Source organism: Amphiprion ocellaris, chromosome 16, assembly GCF_022539595.1.
Source record: "Amphiprion ocellaris isolate individual 3 ecotype Okinawa chromosome 16, ASM2253959v1, whole genome shotgun sequence".
Lineage (NCBI taxonomy): Eukaryota > Metazoa > Chordata > Actinopteri > Pomacentridae > Amphiprion > Amphiprion ocellaris.
The window spans coordinates 20365895-20392707 of NC_072781.1; the positions used below are offsets into that span (position 1 = coordinate 20365895).

At 39.8% G+C, this 26813-nt stretch overlaps 1 protein-coding gene across 6 annotated transcripts in view; it reads right to left on the reverse strand.

Moving 5' to 3' along the window:
• LOC111563637 (heterogeneous nuclear ribonucleoprotein L-like) overlaps positions 1 to 26813 on the reverse strand; it is an 84751-nt gene that overhangs the window by 17736 nt on the left and 40202 nt on the right. For all 6 annotated transcript variants that reach the window (XM_055018583.1, XM_055018582.1, XM_035944735.2 and 3 more), the window contains one exon: positions 2028 to 2099. In XM_055018583.1, the coding sequence (XP_054874558.1) occupies positions 2028 to 2099 (72 nt within the window). The remainder of the gene's footprint in view (positions 1 to 2027; positions 2100 to 26813) is intronic.

The window sequence follows — 26813 nt, forward strand, 5'->3', positions numbered from 1 at the left end:
CCCCATGTACAGTGCCATGAAAAATAATTCAACCCCCTCCTAATTTCTTCTGTTTTTGTGTGCATCTCAGATACCCAAGTCCTGTTCAAACACCGAGAACTTTCAGCATACTATGTTAAATGAAAAGAAACTCCAGAAGAGATTGGAGGTGACTGAAATACATCAGTCTGGGAAGGGATACAAAGCTATTTCCTTGGTTCTGTGATTACAGATCCATAGTGAAAACAACACTCAACTTTGGTGCTTTAATAATAATAATTTAACACTGAAAGGGATCATTTTCAGTACAACAAATGTATATTTAATATGTAAAGCATATTTTGTTGGTAATTTGTACTGTACTTTCACTATAGCCAAAATTATTTTTTTTCCTAAGGCCAGGAATTTCATTTGTGCATCATTTTCAAATGTTGTTGTGTAGGATTTCAAGCTACTTTAAAACTCTTTCACAATAACACACTCACTAGTTTTCCCCAGTGTGCGGATGTCTATCCTGGACACCAGTACATAACAGTTTACCAGTAGCAGATCTGTCCTTCTGATTATTGGATTTAGACAAGGTTAGTGTCCCCCTGAGCCTTGTATCTCTGCTGTTTTTCGACTGTGACCTCTATTAAAATCGGGAACACATTTTGAAATGTGTTGACTTTGGAGAAAGTTAAAGTTTACCCACACGCATGTGTGTGAATAAAGTATGTTGGAATATACACTACCATTCAAAGGTTTGGAGTCACCCAGACAATTTCATGTTTACCATGAAAACTCACACTTTTATTCATGCGCTAACATAATTGCACAAGGGTTTTCTAATCATCAATTAGCCTTTCAATACAATTAGCTAACACAATGTAGCATTAGAACACAGGAGTGAAGGTTGCTGGAAATGTTCCTCTGTACCCCTATGTAGATATTCCATTAAAAATCAGCTGTTTCCAGCTAGAATAATCATTTATCACATTAATAATGTCTAGACTGTATTTCTGATTAATTTAATGTTATCTTCATTGAAAAAATGCTTTTGAATGCTAAGGACATTTCTAAGTGACCTCAAACTTTTGAACGGTAGTGTGTAATTTATTTTTGTCAAACCAGTGAACAATCCCTTTAATCCTAATGGTTCATTACATCAGGTCCCTCTGATGCATAATATAGGAAGAAACTATGACAAAACAGAGTATGTAACGCAACTGATCCATTACCATCTGTTATATCAGGTCAAATCAGTTAAGCTACCAGTGAGTTGGCTTCACTGTGTAACTTAAGTGACAGGTAACTTAGTTGACAATTTTCCTATTTTGACATAATTTCAGTGGTATGCCATGTCTGGTTAACCATGTCATTTTCTAGATCAGCTTTGCTCCAAATTTAAATTAAACTATAAGCATGTATGTAATATAGTTGGCAACCAACTAATACACTAATTGAAAATACACTATTTTTGATAAATCACTGGAAAATAACAAGACATATATGTTACAAATATCAACAAGCTCCCATTGCACTCTTTCTTGTGATAGATGTTACACATGTATGCAATGAAATGTTCATAAGTAATTCAACAAGAGTGTTGACATGGATGCTGTAGGCAGCTTGATAACAAAGTTTGATGTAATCTTAAAATTGTGACATCAAACGGATGACTGTCATACAGATGACACACATCTACTTTAACCCCCTTCCAGCCCATTTTGTCCACGTGTGTTATGTGTGGTGTGAAACAAAAATAAAATCAGAGTAATTACCAGGGATCAGTTTTCAAATGCATGTGAAGGTATACCTACCGCTACACCTGTGTCCATTACACAACTGGTAATCTACACTTACGTTATGCTGTGTGTGTGTGTGTGTGTGTGTGTGTGTGTGTGTGTGTGTGTGTGTGTGTGTGTGTGTGTGTGTGTGTGCAGGATGCAGGATGCAGGAGAGTGTCAGGTTTCTCCTTTAAGTATGGGGACATTAGATGAAGTAGTAGCATTGTGTAAAGCACGAGATTCAGTTACAAGTTTAATTCTAATGTGGCTTAGACTTACCATAGCCATTATCACTGTAGGATGATGGGTGTTCTCCTAAAATGGCCTGTCTCTGTCTTCCCTTTCCACGGTCTGAAACACAGATACAAACACACACACACATTACAAATTGAGCGCACTTTCCTGAAGTCAATACATTGAAAACTTTGCATTCTCTACTGATGACAACTTCAAAGTAAAACATATTTACCTCATGACACTGCTTCATCCAGACAAATTAAGTTTGGGAGGGTGGTTACAATGTACAGCCTGTGTAATGATTTTTCTGTTTACTTTTATTTTTCACATAAATAAGCTTAATTAACCTGCAGGTTTATTTACAACCTGTTTGATGATCTGACTGCTTGGATCTATCTTTCGCAAGGTTGATGTGCTCCCAGATCTCAGCGATTAACTTGGTGATTAAAATAACAATGTTGTTGCTAGAAGTAATACACAAAACAACAAGAATAAGACCCAAGCTATTAAAAAAACTATTCTTCACCATATCCCTAAACCGTCACAAAGACAAAGTACACTAGTAGAATGCTGCAAGATCAAGCTTAATGTTTTCTTGAAACTGTTATGTTGTAGCCTAACATGTAGGGGCACTGTCAGTCAATGATGGAGCTCTATAACAGGGGTTCCCAAGGGGGCCGCGAGATGCCGGGGGGGTGGGGGGTGGGGGTGGGGGGGTGGGGGTGGGGGGGTGTAACCCATAGACTGTATATAAAGATGGACATAGCACCGTGACGTCACCCGTTGGTTTCTGCACTGAGAAAATGAAGATCGGATTTTGCTACTTCCTGGTTGACATCTTGGATTTTTGGAGCCAGAGACGAAAAAAAAGTTTCTCAGAGGGCGGAACCGGAGAGCAGTGATTGGTCAGACTGACTGAGAGCCAAGGACTCTGCCCCGCCCACATTTACCGGCTTCTGCCGTTTACCGACGCTGCTGCTAACAACGGTAGCCTCCAAAAAGTCGAGCGTAAGTGTCAACTAAGTCACCTTTGTAACTAGTTGTACTTTTCTCCATATCTGGACAATATCACATATAAAGCAGTGACCTACATTATTGTAGCTGAAGTTACTGTAAGTTAACATCAGACTGTAACCTCTGATATAAACATGTTCTAACATCGTGTTTTAAAGTTGTTCTGTAAATCTCAAGTTATGTTTCCTAACTTTGTGTTCACACTAATGCTAAATCAGGTTTGTCAGTATCATAAATTAGTGAACTGTTAGCTGTAGCTAAGTGTCCTGTAGGTCACAGTTGATAAATCATAATGGATCAATCATCCATCCATCCATCCATTATCTATACACCGCTTATTCCTCACTAGGGTCGCGGGGGGGGGGCTGGAGCCTATCCCAGCCGACTCGGGCGAAGGCAGGGGACACCCTAGACAGGTCGCCAGTCCGTCGCAGGGCCACATACACAGACAAACAATCACTCTCACATTCACACCTACGGGCAATTTAGAATAATCAATTAACCTCAGCATATTTTTTGGACTGTGGGAGGAAGCCGGAGTACCCGGAGAAAACCCACGCATGCACAGGGAGAACATGCAAACTCCATGCAGAAAGATCCCGGGAAAGCCGGGACGCGAACCAGGGATCTTCTCGCTGCAAGGCGAAAGTGCTAACCACTACGCCACTGTGCAGCCCTGGATCAATCATAACAGATCGATAACTGCTGTCTTGAGGTGCAGTTCATTAATTATCAGCAGATATAAATGAATCTATGTTAATGTTCCTCCAGAGAACTCTGTTACTGATCAATGTTGATCTCTCAGTTCAGTGAATGAAGAACAGTTCAGTTCTGAGTTAATATCTCTGTTCTTTGGTACTGTTTTTAACAGCTTCTGTTCATACAACAGTGTATGGTCAGGTAACTATGTGGAACTCATGTTAATGCTAATGATATATTAGAATAAAACAATAAAATTTATTGTCCATTTAAGGCAGTAAAATGTTCTTTGGCCTCAACCAGGAAAACAAACATTTCCATAAGATTAAAAAATAGGACAAAATACAACATTCTATTGTGTTCCATTCATATACTGCTGTGTTCACTCTCATATTTAACGTTCCAGCAGTTGGAATTAAAGAACCTTGGAGATCTTTTCCTCACTGTTAGTGTCTTTTTCTTCCAGCCTTGGTCTGGATCATTGGGGACATCTGGTCTGATGGACTGAGAGCTCCACAGAGCATGAACATCCAGCTGTGGTTGTCTGAGATGAAGAGTCTTCTCTCCTTCATCACTGTGAAGAAGAGCAGCACTGATGTCCTCCTCATCCTTCCATGAATAACAATAATGCTGCAGATTCAGCTCCTCTCTTCAGAATACAACTTGTCTTGTGACTGTTCAGTATTTACACTTCACTGTCAGCAACACATTATTTATTTAATCCATTTATTACATGTGTTTACACATCTTTACAGTTCAGAATTGTTAAATAATGCAGTTTTTACATGTGCAATAAAGGTAATAATGAAGCTCCTGCCCTGAATGTGTTGATGTGTTAATACTGCATATCTGCTATAAATAAGATGGACTTTTTATGTTGTATTTCTGCTACAACAGCAGAGATGAAGTTAAAAGTGATGAATAGAACCCCTGAATACTAAGAACAGAGAATAATAAACTGCTGAAACAGTTGGTCTGTCCTTCTGTAAGTGAAAGCTAAACTGGAAGTGGTTCACTGGGGATGTCCATTCGGTGTCCTTCTTCACAACCAGATGAGGTTTTCCTTCTGTTGCCTTCATTCAGAATATCCTCACAGGGAACATGAGACACCTGAGATGAAGACAGATGTCAGTCAGCATCAACAGCAGAGGTTCATTTTAAAGTGACCTTGGAAAGATTTCCTCTGTCATATATAGTTTTCCAAGCACTGAAAGACAGAAAGGCCTGTAGTCACTTTACCTTTAGGAGAGAGGATTTTACTATCCAGCTTCTCTGTGCTGCAATTTAAATGTAGTACGTAGTGTATGATGTAGTGTTCATCATTACTTTGGGCATATTCTGGGAGTTTATTTTTCCAATCTACACTGTACTACATCATGTGAATCAGTCATTAAACAGCGTTAACCGTTATGGAGTAAATTTACAGTTTTCTCCAGTTTAACTTAAGAGACAGCAGATACTCAGGACTACTGACAACACAGAACCTAACGTTACTGTTTTAATCACATTTAGGTTTTCTAAACATTCCATTAATATGAACCAGCGTCTCAATTGACAGTTTTATCAACTAAATGTACAACATTACACTAACGCAACTCACTTCAGCTGTTTACATGAAACACAACACAAACATTGTTAGCTTAATGCTACATTAGCTTTAATCAGGCTACGACTGAGCAGCTAGCTCGGTTAGCATCGTTAACATTAAAGCTAATATTTACTGGAAACTAACTCTTTTCTCTGGTCAACACACACAGAAATAAATTCCACCAACATCTGGAGTGCATTGTACACATTATATCTGACACTAAAGCTGCATATAAAGTGCAGTAAAACCGGCACCGTTAAGAAAATAAACTCTTACCGAACAATCAGAGTCCTTTCAGTGTAGAAGGTAGAAACTGGTTAAAACAAGCCAACACGCAGAAAAACTATCTGTGGAAAATGTTCTGCTGCTTCACCGATAAATAAACCAACAGTGATCACATCAGAGTTAATCCAAATGAGAATACGGTTTACGGTGAATGAGGGTCTCGGCTGCCCTCCTCCAGATGACCTGTCAATCATTCCAGACCAGACAGTCAATCAAGTAACCCCGCCCCTTGGCTCTGCAAAACTTTAACGCTCTATATAAAATTCAGTATTGATTTATTTCAAGATCGGCCACCTGATCTCTCGTTTTGACCATAACAGCTAATGAAAAAATCCTGAGCAGTAGAAAAGTGATCTATCAAGTCTATCAAATTTTAGTTTTTCCCGTGATGAACTGGGGTCTATGGAGCTAGAGCTTTTTGGAGCCAGCCCCTGGTGGACGGTGTGATATTGCAAGTTTTTGACACTTCCGGGTAGGCTTCATTTTTGGAGCTAGGCACTACGTCCATCGTTATCAAACAGTCTATGATGTAACCCCAGAGGTCATTACGACAGATTAGCAACAGTATCATTTGCAGGTTACAGGTCACTTTACAGCGCCTCAGTAAACATCACAGACTGCGTCACACACATCAGTATACACTAGTGGATTTCTTCTGAACATCGCATATCAATACAGTAGGATTTAAGCTGTTGATATTATCTTCAAAATGAAACGTTGGCTAATACCAACAAAAGATAAGGTAGAGAGGCAAGTGGAAAAGGGAGCAGAGGAGAGCGGAGAACCACCTTCAAAAAAAGCCATCACCTTCTGGCGCGGGAGGAGGAGCGGATCACCACCGTAAGGGGATCAGTAAGCAGCCGAACCAGCCTTCCAAGTGTTGCAAGTATCGAGAGGAGTATATCCAGTATGGATTCACGTGCATCATTGTCAATGAAAGTGTGCACTCAGATGCTTGCACACGAGAGTTTAAAGCCGGTGAAAATGCTGAGACACTTGAAAACGAAGCACCCCTCTCTTGCCGCCAAACCAACTGATTTTTTCTGCCAAAAAGAGAGTTGCAAGGCCAAAAGAACGTAATAACATACCAAACAACAATCTCTACTAAAGCCCACAAGGCATCATATGAGGTGGCATATTTAGTTGCACGGGCAAAAAAGCCTCACACAATCGGGGAAACCTTAATAAAACCTGCTGCTGTTGCTATGTGTCGGACAATGCATGGAGATAAACAGGCGCAGGAGATGGAAGTGCCGTTGTCTGACGGGACGATATCCCGACGCATCACCTACATGGTCCGGGACATAAAATGTCAGCTGATTGACAGAGTGAAGAAAGGGAAATATACTTTGCAATTAGATGAATCTTTGGATGTGTCAAACTCTGCCAATCTGCTTGTTTTTGTGAGATACAGTTTTGGTGGAAAACTTAATGAGGACATGCTGTTTTGCACCCCACTGGAGGCAAAGTGCACAGATGAGGACATTTTCACTAAACTTGACAGCAAACTAAAAGAAGAGGGGCTGTCCTGGGATCAGTGCATCGGTGTGTGTACAGACGGTGCTTCTGCAATGCTGGCGAAAAAGAAAGGATTAAAAGCGAGAGTTTTACAGGTGGTGCCCCACGTAAACTTCACGCACTGCATTATCCACAGAGAAGCTCTTCCGAGTAAAACGCTCGACCTAGAGCTTAACAGTGTTCTGGAGACCACGATAAAAATGGTCAACTACATCAAATCCCATCCACTCAACACCAGGCTGTTTACCACCCTCTGCAGTGAACTGGGATTGGAGCATCAGGGCCTTTGTCTTGTACATTTGACAACCTGAATGGACTGAACATGTCATTGCAAGGTGAAAACACAAACATCCTGTCGCTGAATGACAAAATCCACTCATTCAAAAGAAAAGTCGACCGCTAGACAGCGCAAGTTAAAATGGGCAGGATTGATGTTTCCTGAGCTGGAGGAATTCATGGAGGAAAATTATCTGCATGTGAACACTGTGAAGAAGTCTATCACATCCCACCTTTGAGCCCTCCTGGAACATTTTAACAAGTTTTTCCCAGAGGAAACGGCACCGGAAAAATATGACTGGATACGATCACCGGTTCACTGCAACGACAGCCAGTCATCTGTCATCCGACATGAAGGACGCGCTGGTTGAACTGTCCAGTGACCGCACCTTACAGACAGCCTTTAATTCAAAGCCACTTTCTTAGTTTTGGATTTCAGTTCAGAAAGAATATCCTCAGCGCTCCAGGGCCGCCATGGACATACTGACGCCGTTTGGCTGTACATACCTGTGTGAAAAAATGTTCTCAGCACTGACATATATTAAAAACAAGTACAGATCGCACCTGAACATGGAGAATGATCTCCGAGTGGCTGTCTCCAAAATTAAACCAAGAATAGACTTGCTGTGCTCCACGCACAGTGTCCACCCATCTCATTAGTTGAGACTGAGCGATTGTAACATAGTTATTCTCAAATGAAACTTTGCACCGCAACGATCCTCATGTTTACTCAGTGCCACAGGTTATGGCTGCTACTTTGACTGAGATATTGTTCTGCTTACATGAAAATTAAAGTGTATAAATAAGTAAGTTCGCACATAACAGCAACAATGTTCATTTATAAATTACATGGAGATTATTTTGGCTGATGTATTCTGATTTCCTCATATAGTAAATTGTTAGATGTAAAATCATATCATGGCTGTCAGGCTGTTCTGTTCCTTCTTGTTCCGATTGGTGCGTGTGTCGTGTGCACACGTTTTGTTAGGTTTCAGTCACCTCGGAGGATAGTGTGGGTCACCAGTCTCAGGAACCGTTATTTTGGGGGTCGCGGGCTGTAAAGTTTGGGAACCACTGCTCTATAATATCAGAATGGGTGCACTAATATACTTGTCAACTGTAATCAGAATATTGTGTAAATTTTGCTGGGATTTTACTGCATTCACAGTCAAAAGTACACTTTTAGTCAGAAGGGATCGAGCAGTATTGCTTGAAATGTCTTTTTTCTGAACAAAATGCAGAAGTAGAAAACCTTGGGGGGCAGCTATGAACCTGTGAGGTCGCATTTCTTGTCGCTCCGCCAAATCCGATTTAAATCTTCAAAAACGAACAGAACCAGAGTTGAATATACCATATTACAATACACCATTTTGCTAAGAAGCTGTTTAGTGCATAGGGTTTGCTGCAATGTCTCCGAAAAAGGCAAAAACAGAATCTACGGTTGAAGCAGCTGCAGGCCCTAACGAAGCCCCGGGACAAAGTAAAGAAGCTAATGACGCTAGCCCCCGTACCCACTCTGACCCAGTCCTCTTAGCCATTACATCTCTCCGCTCGGAACTGGCCGATTTTAAGACTGAAATTTGCCGTACAATTGAGACCAAGATCGCAGATGCGACCGCTGTGTTAAGAGGGGAGTTGGCAAGTCTGAAAGCCGAGAATGATTCCACGATTGCGGCGCTGAAAACCAAAATGAATGAGCACGGCCTGGAGCTACAGGAGCTAGCCGAGGCGGCTAATAGCTCGGCTGAAACGGTGCGGGAGCTTGATTCCAGCGTTAAGTATCTACGAGAACAAGTTGCTTTCCTTTCTGAAAAATGCACTGATTTGGAAGGGAGGTCTAAGCGGCTAAATCTGAGGGTGGCTGGTTTGAAAGAGGGCAAAGAAATAGGTCCTAGTATGAGAGATTTTGCAGCCCAGTTATTGAAAGAGGCACTGGACCTGGATGAGATTCCGCTAATTGACAGAGCCCATAGAGCCCTGAGGAGAAGACCCGGAGATACAGAGCCACCCAGACATCTGATTATAAAAGTGCATTACTGCCATACTTATGATGACATTATGAGCAAAGTTATGGGCACCAGTGAGATTCACTTTCGAGGACAAAAAATCCGCATCTTTCGAGATCTGCCACCGGAGGTTGCTAAACGCCGTGCAGCATTCACCACCGTGAGGAGGATGCTTCGAGACAAACCGGGCTTCAGATACGGACTTTGGTACCCAGCCAAGCTTCGCCTCACTCACGATGGAATAGAGAAGATTTTCACGGATCCTAAGGAGGCTACGCGATATGTGGAGCGGCTTCTCAACAACCAGAACAGTGGGTAAACCTTAACATCAGCGATGGATAAAGAATTAATTTGCCCAAAACAGGTCTCTTTTTTTACTATATTCTAGCAATGCTTGTCAACCCAAAACTTTGACTTAAGACTTAAAATGTTTTTTCATAATATGTGTTCTTGGTTAATACCTGTTTTTGTCTTGTTAATTTGTTACTACTTGCTATATAGAGGCTTGAATTATTTTCTGGTTCTTTGTTCAGTACTAAACTAGGAGCTACTTCTTAGCATAGATATGTCGGAAACTGAGTTAATGGATAGTCGGAGGATTGTTGGGTTCACTAGGGAGGATGGCTGGCACCACTCCCTTAGACCCACTAAAGGTGGTGGTATTTTTTGTGTATATTTAGTGTTTTTCTTTTTTTTCTTTTTTTCTTTTTCTTTTTATTTATTTATTTTTTTATCGGGTGGGGTGCTATCTGTGACAAATACAAAACCCGGTGCCACATAACTTAAAAGCAAATTGTAGCAATATGACGGAAAATGGAACGAGTAGTGAATGTAATAAAAAGGGAACTTTAACATTTTGCTCTTGGAATGTGAATGGGATCAATGAACCAGTAAAACGGGGCAAAGTGATTGCACATTTAAAATCATTACATGCAGATGTGATCTTCCTACAGGAGACACATCTTAAAAATGATGCACACTGCAAAATCAGAGCTAAGTGGATAGGCCAAGTATTTCACTCTAAATTCCCATCCAAAGCAAGGGGAGCAGCAGTAATTATACGGAAAAATGTCCCTTTTCTACATAAATCAACTATTGCAGATAAGGAAGGTCGATTTGTTATAGTCATAGGTGAGATCCAGTCTTTGCCTATTACATTATTAAATATCTATGGTCCAAATAAGGATGAACCTGATTTTCTTAAGAAAACATTTGACTTGATTCCAGACATTTCAACTACAAACTTAATAATTGGGGGTGATTTCAACTTAGTTCTTGATACATATCTGGATCGATCTTCAACCCAAAGAATGCCTTTGCCCAACGCTTCTGTTTTTTTAAACACATTTATTTCAAATTCAGGGCTTATAGACATCTGGAGAGTGTTAAACCCATCGGGAAGAGAATACTCATTCTACTCTGGGGTCCATAATTCATACTCAAGAATTGATTTCTTCTTACTGGACAATAAACTTGTGCAAGGGGTCCAAAATGTAAAATATCAAAATATTGTTATTTCAGACCATAGCCCAGTAACCATTTCGTTACAATTTTTGGAGCCTGGGGTAAATCATAAAAGTTGGAGATTAGATCCTCAACTTCTTACAAAGAAAGCTTTTTGTGATTATTTGAAAGACAACATAAATCTGTTTTTTGAAAAAAATGATACAGATGGTATATCTCCGCTTCTTCTATGGGACGCATTTAAGGCTTTTATACGAGGCTGTATCATTTCTTTTCAGGCATCTGAGAAAAGAAAATCCAACTTAGAACGTTTACAATTAGAAGCAGAAATAAAAAGGTTAGACTCTGAAAATGCAAAACAGCCATCTGTGCAGCTCCACAGTAAAATATCTGCTCTAAAATATAAACTTAATAAGCTTTTGTCTGAAAAATTATCTCGGGCTTTCATGTATGTGAAGCAGTCCTACTTTGAATTTGGTGATAAGCCACACAAATTACTTGCAAGACAATTAAGAAAAAGAGAGAGTGAACGGGTCATTCATGCAATCAGGTCAAATTCTGGGTCGTTGGTGAACTCTCATAAAGAGATCAACAAAACTTTTCAACAATTTTATAAGGACTTATATAGTTCAAAATGTAATGCACCTCGCGAAGTAATGATCAGCTTCTTAAACAAATGTAAATTGCCTACGCTATCACAGAATGACAGACAATCCCTAGACGGAGAACTAACTCTTTTAGAACTGACTAATACTATCCGTTCTTTAAGTAATGGAAAAAGCCCAGGACCAGATGGTCTATGTGAGTTTTACAAGAAGTTTACGAATTTATTAACACCATATTTGCTAAAAATGTTTAACAGGGCTCTAGAGGAAGGCCGAATGCCCCAAACCCTAAATGAAGCAGCAGTAACTCTCATTCCAAAAAAAGGAAAAGATCTAGAGCAGGTCGGATCATATAGACCAATCTCCTTATTGAATTCGGATCAAAAAATACTGGCAAAATCTTTAGCTAAACGACTAAGTATTCACATGGTTAAACTTGTACATCCAGACCAAACAGGGTTTATCCCAACAAGACATCCATCCCACAATTTAAGACGCCTTTTTAATATAATCCACTCTGCAAGGTATCCAAATGAAGATCTACTTATTTTAAGCCTTGACGCAGAAAAGGCTTTTGATTGCGTTGAATGGCCCTATTTATATGCTGTGTTGGAAAAATTTGGCATTGGTCCAAAATTCATTGCTTGGACACAGCTGTTGTACAGTGATCCTTACGCCAGGATACTCACAAATAAAACTCTGTCGGAACCTATAAAATTATTTCGCGGGACACGACAGGGATGTGTTTTGAGCCCTCTTCTCTTTGCCTTAGCATTGGAACCTCTAGCTGAAACAATTAGAAAACATAACAACATTTATGGTTACAACACCAAATATTCGTCAAATAAAATTTCATTGTACGCCGATGATATTTTGATGTATATAACTAAACCTTCAGACTCAATTCCCAGTGTGCTAGAAACAATAAATCTTTTTAGCTCTTTTTCTGGATATAGAATAAACTGGGGAAAAAGTGAGCTGATGCCAATTAAATGTGATGATCCCAATATACTTAATCAAATGCCATTTAAAATTGCCTCTGAAAAAATTACTTACCTGGGAATTGAGATCACAAAATCTTACAAGTCTTTGTATGAAGCTAACTTTGTAAAAATATTAGAAGCGTTTAAAAATAAGGTGGAATTTTGGAAGTCACTCCCACTCTCCTTAATTGGTAGAGTGAACGCTATTAAAATGGTTTGTCTCCCCCAACTCCTATATCTATTTCAAAACATTCCGATATATCTTACATCGTCTTTTTTCAAAAGATTAGATTCAATATTTCTCCCTTTTATTTGGAATTATAAGAGTCACAGAATAAAAAAGAAGCACCTTTGCAAAACGAAAAAATTAGGTGGATTGGCCCTGCCGGAATTTAAATACTATTATCTTGCAACTAATATACAATATATTGCTCACTGGTTAGATGACACTGCTATAGTGGGAAGCTGGCTGGAAATAGAGCGAGAAGACTGTCTACCTTATGCTCTAGGTGCTATTGTATTCTCCCCTGTTTCCCTCAAGAATTCTTATTATAATTACAATCCTGTTATCCATAATACAGTCCGAGTTTGGAGACAGTCAAAGAATTTAAGTTAAAAGCTCTGTCTTTTGCAACTCCTATTGCTGCTAATCCGTCCTTCACACCTTCAGTCATTGATGGAACTTTTGACCGGTGGAAAGAAATGGGATTACAAAATGTGGGGCACTTGTATGCCCAAGGTAAATTTGTCTCATTTCAGCAACTTAAGGAAAAATACAATCTAGAAACCAAAGACTTTTTCAGGTATCTGCAAATCAGGAATTATGTAAGATCCCATATTCAGTCCTTTGAAACAGCAACCCCGGACAGAATAGATCAATGCCTGATGGATTGTATCACAGGGAACAATACCTAGGCCTATGTTATGTTCATTTGTGTTCAATAAATGCACGACATTGTTTAATTCAATTTAAAATATTGCATAGGTTACACTTTTCCAAAACACATTTACATAAAATATTTCCTGATGTATCACCAATTTGTGACAAATGTGAATGTGAAGAAGCAAATCTACTTCATAGTTTTGTAATGTGTAACAAGTTGCAGAGTTTTTGGACTTCTTTGTTTATGTTTTTCTCACGTCTTTTTAAGGTAAAAATAGAACCTGACCCTGTCTGGATTATTATTGGACTTTCAGAACAGTCTATAAAACTTAACAGCTTCCAAAATCAACTCATGTCATATTGTCTCATGACTGCAAAGAGACTGATCCTTCTATTATGGAAAGGAAAAGAGGTTCCCTCATTAAAAGCTTGGATATCTGTAATGACCGACACTCTTCATCTAGAAAGGATTCGTTACTATATTAATGACAAACTGGAAGATTTTGAACAAATGTGGAAGCCATTTGTTTTGTTTCTGGAAAATATGGATCAATAATTTAATCGAACAAATGGATAGCACATAGTGGGTGGGAATGGGTAAGGGTATTTTTGTTTTTGTATTTGTATTTCTTTTTGTTTATGTGTATACATATATATGTTTATATTTTATTTATTATTGTTATTTTTTGTAGTTTTAATTTTGTTTATGTGGCTTGTCTTTTTTTTTTTGAAAAATGTTAAAAATGAAGCAATAATGGCTGTACTGATTAAGCTGTTTAACAAAGAGGCTTCTAATAAAAACATTTGAAACAGAAGTAGAAAACCTTGAAGGAAAATTAAACTTTATTTGCAATTGTTTTGTCAATCATTTCCATCCATCCAGCAATCCCTTTTGAAATGTAGCGTTGCTTTCACTGCAATATACTCCATACAATACTATGCCCATCTCCCCAAAACATACTGTAGCTCCTTCTAGGGGATCTCAACAGATAGGATGCCTCTGGAGGGAGGCTTCAAGGAAGCATCCCAGTCAGAAGCCCCAAACACTTCAAGTAGATCATTTTAAGGTCAATGCGTCGCAGTTCTTCCTAAAGTTCCTTCCTGATTTCTGAGCTCATCTTCCTGTCTCTAATGTTGAACCCAGCCCTGCCACCTCACAAAGAAAACTAAATTCCTCCACTTGCATCATTCATTTGGTCACCACCCAAAACACAAAGCCATACAACCTTTTCCATCAGGCTCAGTTCCCTTTTCAACACAATGATTTGATCCAACACTCACACTGGCGGCTCGATCCCTGGCTTGACCACATGCTGAAGACACCAGACTTCAAATTTCTCTCAATGGCAAGGAAGCACCTTGCATGGTAGCTCTGCTACCACTGATATGTGAGTATGTGTGAGTGCACTGTAGAGCCTAGCTAGGGTTAAAGGCACTACACTAATCAGCCACAACATTATGACCACTGACAGGACAAGTGTATAACATTGATCATATTGGTACTATGTGGTGTTCTGCTGGAAAACCTCAGATTTTGACATCCGTGTTGATGAGACTTAGACACCCAAATAAATGTCCCAGAACAAGCACATTCCTTCATGCAAATGGAAATCTTAAATGTCACTGGCGTTCCCCCACAGTAAAATGCACCCCACCACATTGCAAAAACATCAAACAGTCAGGAACATCTTGAGGAACATGACAATCGCCCAAGATAAGGATTTGACCTCTAAATTTCCAAGATCCCATTCTGATCAAGCATGAACAGGATGCAGTGGAACAAGTTTGATTCACAGACGCTCCACTGCACAACCCAGAGTACCCAAAGGATCCACTGCCAGCATCCTGGTGCCAGACCCCATAGGACACCCTGAGAGGTCGTCTGGTCCATGCCCAATGGTTAAGACCACATACAGTCATGGCCGAAAATATTGGCACCCCTGGAATTTTTCCAGAAAATACACAATTTCTCCCAGAAATTATTGCAATTACAAATGTTTTTGGTATACACATGGTTATTTCCTTCATGTGCATTGGAAAAAAACAAAAGAGCAGAAGAAAAGAAGCCAAAATTGACATAATTTTATACAAGACAAAAAATGGGCTGGACAAAATTGTTGGCACCCTCAACTCAATATTTGGTTGCACACCCTTTGGAAGAAATAACCGAAACCAATCGTTTCCTATAACCATCAACAAGCTTCTTACACCTCTCAAATGGAATTTTGGACCACTCTTCTTTTGCAAACTGCTCCAGGTCTCTCAAATTTGAAGGATGCCTTCTTGCAACAGCAATTTTGAGATCTCTCCATAGGTGTTCAATGGGATTTAGATCCGGACTCATTGCTGGCCACTTCAAAACTCTCCAGCACTTTGTCTCCAACCATTTCTTGGTGCTATTTGAGGTATGTTTTGGGTCATTGTCCCGCTGGAACACTCATCACCTCTGACACAGACCGAGCTTTCTGACACTAGGCCCAAACACTGCGGCCCAAAATATTTTGATAGTCTCCAGATTTCATGATTCCTTGCACACCATCAAGGCACCCAGCGCCAGAGGCAGCAAAACAACCCCAAAACATCTTTGAACCTCCATCATGTTTGACTGTAGGTACTGTGTTCTTTTCTTTGTAGGCCTCATTCTGTTTTCTGTAAACAGTAGAATGACGTGTTTTTCCAAAAAGCTCTACCTTAGTCTCATCTGTCCACAAAATGTTCTCCCAGAAGGATTGAGGCTTACTCAGGTACATTTTTGCAAACTCCAGTCTGGCTTTTTTATGTCTCTTTGTCAGCAGTGGGGTTCTCCTCGGCCTCCTGCCATAGCGCTTCTTCTCATTCAGATGACGACGTATGGCCCGAGCTGACGCTTTTGCACTCTGAGTCTGCAGGACAGCCTGAATTTGTGTGAAAGTTGACTGAGGATGTTTATCCACCATTCCAACTATCCTGCGTTGCATTCTTTCGTCAATTTTCCTCTTCCGTCCCTGTCCAGGGAGATTAGCCACAGTTCCATGGGTTATAAACTTCTTGATTATACTACGCACAGTGAACAAAGGAACTTCAAGATCTCTGGAGATGGTCTTGTAATCTTGAGATTGTTCATATTTTTTCCACAATTTTGCTTCTGAAGTCCTCAGACACTTCTCAGCTCTTCTTTCTCTTCTCCATGCTTGGTGTGACAAACATAGGCACATGACACAAAGGTTGAGTCAACTTTTATCATTCTGCCTTCAGGTGCGATTTCTATATTGCCAGCACCTGTTGCTTGCCATAGGTGAGTTTAAACAAGCATCACACTCTTTTTTTTTTCACACTCTTAAAATAAAATGATTTACCCACAGTTTTAAAAGGGTGCCAACAATTTTGTCAGCCCATTTTTTTAAGTCTTGTGTAAAATTATGTCAATATTGGCTTTTTTTCCTCTGCTTTTTTGTATTTTTCCAATGCAGATGAAGGAAATAAACACGTGTATACCAAAAAGATTTGTAATTGCAACAATGTCTGGGAGAAATGGTGTATTTTCTGGAAAAATTCCAGGGGTGCCAATATTTTCATCCATGGCAGGCGGTCATAATATTATGTCTGATTGGTGTATGTAAGTGCAGACCATTTACCATTTTATCATTACTCTGTCAAAAGTGCGGCGGAGTTATGAGATGATCAGTGTTGGTTTGTATGTCTGTTAGCAACATTACTCAAAAACAGACTAACGGATTTGGATGAAATTTTCAGGGAAGGTCAGAAATGTCACAAGGTCCAACTGAGTAGATTTCGGCAGTGATGCGGTTTATAGTCTGGATCTACGGATTCGTTAAAGATTTCTGTATTATTGACAGATAGCGGCACGGCATCCTGTTTCAGTCAATTCCCGCCACATTTAGGTCACACGATTTGGTATCCGTACATAATGTACACATGCATAACACACACCTGTGTTCAGTGCACGGCCATTTTGTTTGTGGGTACATCTATATTAAATGTCCACATTCTATAGTGTCATGATTTCTGATCATCAATAACTAAAAAACAAATGCTGCATTTCCAAAAAATGCGGAATCAATGAATGAACATCCTTGAAGGAGTACTGCGCTCTCTAAGTGCTTTTCTAATTTACTACTGCACTTTTTAAACTTGTTTCATCTTACCATCACCTCTGAGCAGGCCTCCTGTCATGGTTTGCTTAACAATAGAGCCGTCCCCCATATAGTGCAATGTATAACCACTATGGTGAGGTTGGAGGTGTTTGTGCCTCACACGTAGCCGCAAATTTATTTTTTTAATTCACTTAAATCCAGTATTATTTGTATCACAGCAATTCACAATATATGTCATCTCAAGGCATTTCACATAGTACGCTGAAGACTTCAAAGTCGTACAAAGAAATCTAACAAAGTCTCCTTCAGATTCCCTTTAAGCAAGCACTAGGCAACAGTATGTGGAGTATGTGTGAACATCGGTATGTTGAGGTCACACATCGAAACTAAAAGAAATACAGCACTGGCAAAAAGCAAAAATACAGCTCAAAGGCCACCACACTGGACATTCTGTTAATCTTTCTGTGCCTTGTGATTTTTTTTTACATGAAACAGACCATGGCAGAATCATGCCAGTCCCCAGTGCCACCCGGAATGTTGCTAATAGCTGAGATCTGAGCCACAATAACTTGCAATTTTCACTTTGCTTGACTTTCTTTGTAATTTTTGTTGTGTCTTGAAAAGAGCTGCCTATATGTGATAACACATCCAATGCACATAACAGCTCATGAAACATGAAACAGCTCATGGACACTTTCCTCTGCATTGTCATCCAGAGATTAGAATTACATAAACAACTGTCAAAACAGAAACACTCTGTTTCAAAGAAGTGTGACATTATGACATCAGGTAGAAGAGCTGCTGCTTGTATTCCAAACATTATATAATCATTCCACTTTTTTGTGTTAAAAGTGTGAATTGTTTCAAAATACATTAATTTCTTTAAATTACACTCGTTAACAATGATTCTACACCCAAAAATATCAATGTCCAATGCATGTTATGTAGAAATGGAAGTGAGTAAACAGAATTAACAGCTTTAAGGCGGTTTTATTCAGAAATAGGTAGTATAGTGATACAAAGGCTTTCAGATGAACAGAGATTTGAAAGAGACAGTACCTGTGAGGCATCAAGCTTTCTCTTTTTTCTCCCTCAGCACGAAAGAACATCAACCTGCATTTCATTGTCATCATAATGATAAACACATCACCATCATTACTGTGGCTGTCAAACACATTTAATCACCATCTCATCCAGCAAAGGATTACATAGTGCAGAGTATTCACTTCATACAAGCTATACCACATTGGAGGTACACTGAAATGACAGACTTTTTTTTTTTAATGAGACCCAGAGATATTTGAAATGAAGACAGAATGACCACCTAATACAAATTATACTGTAATAATGTATAAAGATACTTGCTTGAGATTGTTTTGGTCGACAGTGCATGATGTAACTGACTGCCTAAAATGTGCAAATGGAAACTCTGAATTTAATTATTCCAAATTTCAGTAATCTTAGGGTTTGGACAATGTTGAGCGTAGATGGATGTAAAAGAAATGATGATGTCCATTCCCCAAAAAAGGAGAAAGAAAACTAGACAAAAGGAGTGGTACTGTCTCCAGAAAGAGATACTTGAGCTGGTTCTGAACAACATAAATGATTTCAAAATATAGACCATGAGACTGCTTCTCTCTAATTTAGGGAAATCAAGTCCTTGCATGACAGATTTTTAGGAAGATTAAAGATGCAAAAAATGCATTGCATTAGTGTTACATGAGTTGACCAGTTATCAGTCTGACACACATAACTGAATACAGGACTCTCCAAATTTCTACCAGAACTGAGGCATGGCACAGACAGTATAAATAAATGCTTGGAACAACAAGCTCTTACAGAAGGAAGTTGGAAAATAATTTAATAACTGCTGTTGATGACTGCGATAGACTGGTGACCTGAGCAGGGTGTCCCTTGCCTTCACCCTAAGTCAGCTGAGATAGACTCCAGCCCCTCGCGACCTTAATTAGGATTAAGTGGTGTATAGATAATGGATGGATTGATGCTGTTGATGGATAAAGTTCATTTAAGATGTCACTAGTGACTGATTCTTAGCAACACTATCATGGGCTGTCTGGTATGTATGTTGTCATGAGAGAAATGTGGTTAAATCTGTAGAGTTACCACAAAAATGGTGGTCTAACACCATACGGTGAGACACGTCCACCAATGGCCCGTGTTGAGCTCTATCGGTGACTAAATATTTTATTGTCATAGATTTTCTTTTCTGTCTTTGTGCAAGCTAATCTGAAGCAACATGAACCGCGTCATGCCTCAACACACAAATATACATACGCACAAAAAGGTGGTTAATGTATGGCTAACATCAGTGATAGATGACAAAAGAGAGAAAGGGGCAAGAGAAAGGGCAGAATAAAAATTACAAGGAGTTAATTTGAGAAGAAAACAAAAGAAGGAAGTGGTGGAAAGCAAAGTGTGGAGAATGAGGGTGAAGAAAAGAGGAGAAGGGACATGGATCAAAGGAAAGACAAGAAAGAAAAGAAAGAGAATAAATGTATTGCTGAAGAGAAGGGGAAGTTAAGGTAGAGGTATGTTGGAGGATGTTGAGCACTGAGTAATTATTGGACCATAACTGAGTCATTATTAAAGCCATGGTCACTGCATTCAAATTTAATGAGCTACAGTACTTAGAGGGTTACAGTTCGATAGAATTTTAAAACATACCTACTGGTACATTTAATTAGTGTTTGTAAAGGGCATAGACACTCAAATAGTAGTAGAGATGCAAAGAGTTGTTAAAGCTTTTTGTTTTTATTAAAGAACAACAGCAGCTTTTGTCCTGGTCAAACAAAAGAGAGGCAGAACAGTACAGACAGGCTCTAAGTTTCTGGTAAATATTGGTAACAGAAGCAGAAACTATGAGAAAATTTTTTTCACTAACATATCTTTAGCCCTGTGTGTTCACTGCTTTCTGTCATGGACAATGTAAGAACAGAAATGTAATGTAAGATCATCAGCACCACAGCAGCCTCCACTTCAGTTATGAGTCCTGGTAAAACACTTGTTGTAGGAAATATGAGAAAATCAAGTCTAGCATCACACTTGCACAAAACTGCTTGAGTCACAGTGTACACAAAAAAGAATCCAAATCATCAGAACCAGATATGTCAACTTTTTATTTCAATACATTCCTCTTCCTTGGCAAAACCTGCTACCTAAATAACCTACAACATGTGTATGATATTATTAAGAGAAAATATATCCTGGAACCTATAGCTTGCAGCAGAGATGAGGACTGGGTTGCAGAGGTCTTATGAGAATACTTATTTCTAATTCCACACCCTCAGATGTTTTAATTTTTCACATTTGTAGTAGGTAAAATGTGATGTTCAGCTATAAATTAACCTGTATGATGTGATATGACTCTTGTTAAAAGATGTATGAAGCATGACTTTGGCGTTAGGTAAATATCTCAGACTGTCTCATTAGAAGAAGGTATATCAAATATCAGATATGTGGTGAATAAAAGTTTAAATGACTGCTGCATTGGATCTTCACCTCTCCCTTTGCTCCATTTAATCTGTTACAATGCTACTCAAGACAATTCTTATTTTGACTTGTCTCTGTCTGGGCCATTGCAATGTACCTCCATGAAAACATGAATTACTGAACATATGCATTTATTTTTGTTAACATTTATTCTACAACAGAGTTGGGACCAGTTCACTAGCAAACAATTATTTCAATAATCATTTTTTAAAATTCTCCTATGTTTATTGTGCTGTATACCTCACAATAGCCAATGCTTGATTATGTAATATTTGTCCAGAGTGGCACTGCAGAAAATATCATGTAGTCATTGAAATGAAAAGATTTTATAGCATTAAACCACAAAAATGGCCACAAATTTATTGATAATCTGCTCATTGAATGCAAACATTAATTGTGTATGATGGAAAGACCTGACCTGTACATAGCATTTAGGGGAAGATCAGGGTCTAGGCCAGGGGTCGGCAACCCCCGGCTCCAGAGCCGCATGCGGCTCTTTAGTGCCCCTCTAGTGGCTCCCTGGAGCCTCTTCAAAAATGCATGAAAATGGAAAAAGATAGGGGGGGGCGAATATATATTTTTTTGTTTTAATATGGTTTCTGTAGAGGACAAACATGACAAACATTCTTAACGTTTTCCAGTGCTGTAAAAATGTGCAAAATAAATAACAAATTTCAACATTTCTGTCAACGAAGATTTGCGTCTAGCCTACGACACAAGTTTCGGCGCGGCGCAGTGCCAGGCAGGTGACTGTTGTAAACAAACCGGCGGGTGTGTTATGGGCCATGGATCGCAAAGGTTAAAAAGAGAAAAATAGCTGACGAGAACAGAGGATTTAAGGAAGAATGGACCGAATTATTTGCTTTCATTTCCAATGCGGAAGGATTGCCTGCATGTTTGCTCTGTCATGAGAAGTTGTCCAATAACAAAAAGAGTAATTTGGAAAGACATTTCCAGTGAAGGCATGCTAAATTTGCAGCCGACCACCCAATTGGGAGTGAGAGAAAAAGTGCGATTACAGTACTTTTGTAGAAATTAGAGGAGCGCAAAGATAGATTTAAGAAGTGGATTGCATCTCCAAACTCCACTACTGCTGCAAGTTTTGTTGCAACCCGAGAGATAATAAAGCGTGGAAAACCGTTCACAGATGGTAATTACATGAAGGATTCATTCATCAAAATATCAAACATGAACTACATCAAGTCCAAACACCGCACCCGCCTCACAGAGGAGAGTTTGCAGTCCTGTGTGAAGATTAAAGTTTCATCTTACGTGCCCGATGTTGAGAAGCTGTCCAGTGATGTCCGAAAACAGAAGTCACATTAAACAGGTGAGAACACAATCCTGTCAAAGGCACATATTTAGTAACAAAGTGCCTGTTTTTATAAAGAGATTTCCGATTTTTGTTAGTATTTGAAATGACGCTTCGATATTATTGTGTTTTATTGCTCAGGTCCGAGGATTGCTGCGCTTGTATTGTGCGTGTCTGTTGCTGAGATAAGAGGGGGAAAAGAGAAGAGTATGCTGCTACGTTGTACCCTTGCACTGACTTACTTGGCATTTGCAGAAAACTAAAGAGAAGAGGAAAATGCAACAAAAATTGAGCTTAAACTGTCTTATAAGAGGTCTCAATCTTGTTGACATACTGAGGTGTCCTGTGTATTTTTTGAGTGCTTGGGCGTCTGGGTGTAGCTGGTTTGGGAGTATCTATAAGTATCTATAAGGGTGGAGGATTTTATGCTTTACATTTTCAAAAAGCTACCTTACTGCGTTTTATTTTTTTAAGCAAGCTGTCTTTTAATTGCAGGCTGTTTTGTTACTCGTTTGCAATTGTAGCCTATTCGTGTCTGTTGCCACCATAAAGGGGGAAAAGAGAAAAGGATTGCTCTGCATTTTTTTCATTTGCACTGACTTAGGCTACTTAACTTGGCATTTGCAGAAAACTAAGAGAAGAGGATAATGCACAGAAATGCACTGAAATCGAAATCAAACTGGCTTGTTTTCATTTCATAAAGCCTAATTACCTTTTCAAAAGGCTGCTGTTTTATTTTTATAATTGCAGGTTGCGTTTTAACTGCAGGCGTTTTATTGCACTCTGTTGCCCAGATAAGGGGGAAAAGAGGATTGTATTGTTATTGAGGTTTGAAGAGGACTGCATTTTATTTCCATAGGAAGGTCTGAAATTACAGGAGGCCTATTATGCACATTCCGTTCTGTTTTGGTTTTTTTCGAATCCTCAAAATAAAAATGACACCAAAAATCTTATTTCTTTACTGTATTTTTATAATTGCATCAGTGCAACAAAACATAATACATTAATCTTGTAATGGAAGTTAAACTTAAAGCACCAAATAGCGTACAGCAGAGTAGTCATGTGGTGTGTCATTCTCTCCAGGATGTGCTGCAGGGAAAGTAAACATTTAATCATGAATGTTCATTATGTATTTGTATGCTATTTTGTCAGTTTGATAGTAGGCTAATATAGCTAATATAAACTTACAGCGTGTGTTGCCTTCATATAAGGCTTATATAAGGCTTTTAATATTTTGCGGCTCCAGACAGATTTGTTTTTTGTTTTTTTGGTCCAATATGGCTCTTTGAACATTTTGGGTTGCTGACCCCTGGTCTAGACAAAACTTGAGGTAACTTATCCCGTTTCCCCAGTTGCCTGATAACATGAGTGACATGTTTCTCTATGAAGGGAATGCTCTCTCAGCATTATCTTCGGAAGCCTTTTTATCATTACTCTGGTCAGTACTGGCTAGCAGTTGTGATGCTTGTTTCAAGGTGGAGCCACAGCCCCTCCCTGTAAAAGGGATTGACATGGCATCACCCAACATTCAAGCTCACCCCAGATCACCCTCCTTGCTTTACACAAGGAGGGTGATCTGGAGAGACACCTCATTCATGTTAACAGACAGCTGGGGTTACGAGATAAGTAGCCTCAGGGTCTCTTTCAAACATTTATTTCAGTGTCTCACTATGGGGATACACAGACTCCCTCATTGCCATATAAGCTCATCTCAATGATTGTTAATTTAGGAGGTCCCATTCGGGCCCATACTTCAGACAGTATGAGCAGTGATGGTAAAGTGACATCAAACCTATGGAACCTTGCAAAGGTCATAGGTGAAGCCCAACTTGCTGCTGCATATATTTCTTCTACTGTCACCTTTTTAAATACCTTTGGTCAAATTGGCACGGGGTCCTGCAAGGGATTGCAGTCCGTTGCTGCTGTAGGCCATCTCAATCGTCTCCACTGTCCAAAGCGATAGGCAATGCTTACTAATGGGCTTGCCCACGAGGGGTTTATTCCATGGAATAAAGAGATGATCAGACCTCCTAAAAGATTTTGTTCTTTCAACATAAGCGTCCAGTGCACCCCAGCTCTAAAGGAACACACATCAATGATGGATTTTTGGGCACAGAGGCAGGGTTTAGTTTAAATATGACCTGAAGATTACCCTGTGTAAACAGAGTGCATTTTGCATGTACTGACAGTGCATGAATGTCACAGTCTGTCACTGGCTCTTTCTGAAGGGATCTCCCTTATTGTCCATTTAGACAGCAGAGAGGAAATTTCCTCCTGCAGATTCCTTGCTGGTTCTCCCTTTTCCCCCACACATTTTTCCTTTGCCCTCAGCAACATGCATTGATGCACCAGAATGGAATGCATGTGCGACTGTGACACTCCTGACTGAACTGATCAGTGTCTCGTCTCTTCAATAGAATGTGCTCTGTAGGATCCAACTTGGGCCAAACTTGCCTCTCCAACTGGGCTCTGGAAGTGAGCCGTGAAGTGAGCGTGGAGCTCGGAAGTCCGCTTCTTCTTGCTGTCTGACTGCTTGTCTGTAGGTGGGGCTGGTACCCCACTATGAGTAGTAGCAGGTGGGAAGTTTTTCCGGCGCTACTGGCTCTTTGGTTCTGTGATGCTTGCTGACAGAACCAAAGCATTAGCTGTCTTTGGAGGAGCTGGACCCATGACCTGCATGAATGTGCGCCAACCAGGCTGGACAGACAACTCTCGCTGTGTCTTTCTGGGAAGGCATAGCTGGAGGGCTGCTCCCTCCTTCTTTTTCTCTTCACAGTGCCATTACATGGTGGCAAAAGAAGTGCCAAAGAGGACAGCGGGGTCAATACTCTTGTACATGATATGTCTATTTTCTCTTTCTGTGAGCCCCAACAGATTCAACCATCTACTTCTTTGCTGGACAGCAAAGCATCTTGCCCTAATAGCATGAGGTGGAGGTTTCACCTGTTACCATGATCCTTGGAACTGACAATGTCGAAGGACAGTTTTTTGCAATTTTCTCCATCAGTCCCATGTATCTCTTTTGCAGAGATTTGCGTAGAGACGGCAAAGGTGAAGTCGTCACCCTCATTCGAGAAGTGATGTTCCAGCATTGTTTTGGAGGAATCAATGAGGAGCTCCTCATCAGCTTCAAGAGAGTGTGACATGATAGCTTCATACCTGGCCTTGTTGTTCTCTACCAGCAGGAGAATAGCATTCATCTCATCGTCCGATCTGGACACCATTTACGATAGCTATCGTCGGATCGTTGCTCGACAAACTAGCCTGACATGCTAGTCTGTGGTGCAGACACTTTGAGGTAAAGCTGGCGCACTGTTCACAGGACCACGGTGTGGCTATTGGCGGTTGGGTGCTTTGCAGCCCAAGGCACATCATACACGTGTACGATCCTGAAATTTTGCAACCCTAGGGACACATTCTGGGTGGCAGTTTGCTGTCTGCCATTTCAAAATTAGCCTGGTATAGCTAGTTCAGTCAGGCAATATAGCTAATGCTATTAATTCTGGGTAGGGAGTTGTGTTGGGCAATGATGACCTAGCTAATGTGGTGACTAGTGCTTGTGCTACTGGGCTTGTTGACCATGTGTAGCAGGGGCAGTTAGCTTGGGCAGCTAATTGCTTTGCAAGGTGCATGGTGCCAAATACATGCTCTCCATCCTGACTCTCAGGTGAAGAGTCAGCAGCGACTGACCAGCATAAGCCGTGCTAGCATCCAGTGATTAAGGTGTTAGCTTTCTCCATTGGACTGGTAAGCTAGGAACTAGTGCTGACAGTCAAGAGAGAAAGCTTTCTGAGTAAAGCAAGGAGAGGAAATTGAATGGAGGAGGGCACCACATCATCCTCTTTTATCGGAAAAGAACATGGCTCCATCTTGACGCAAGCATCATGACTGTCAGTCAATACCGGCTGGACTAATGACATCAAGGCTTCTAGGGATAATTCTAAGTAAACATTCCCCTGGCGATACAGTGAAATGAACATTTGAAAAAGAACTGTAGTAAATGTTGCTCTATGGATCGTGACTATCCATAGAAAACTTCATGGCGATCTGAGTAGTAGTTGCCACAGATATCGAGCTTTGGACCAATAAACATGGGTTTTGTTGTTTAACACCAATTTTAAATAGTATGGCTAAGAAGCTTTTTCATATTTTCATTTATGTAGTCAACTTATTCTCATTTCTTGAAGAGACTGAATTAAGAATGAACTGGCCCCAACGTCAGTCTCATCAAACAGTTCAAGAATATTCAGAAAGAATTCTAACCTACACAGGACATACAGTATAAAGAATGCAGCATTTGTTGTAGTTTGCTGTACACTGGACTGTGCATAGTTAACACAAACAGTTATTTCTCAAGCTGTATTACAAAACAACCACTGTCCCCATTGTTTTAAGAGTCATTGATACATTTCAATTAATCATTAGAAAGAAAAAACAAACATAAAACGTATTAACATTAACAAAATATAAAAGGCACATTCATGATTGTATCTGAATGTACCAGCTACTGTCGCTGGGGATTTCAGGTTAGGGCTGTCACAGTATACTGGTTTTTACAAACAGTGAAACAATAAATAGGTCCTACTTTTCA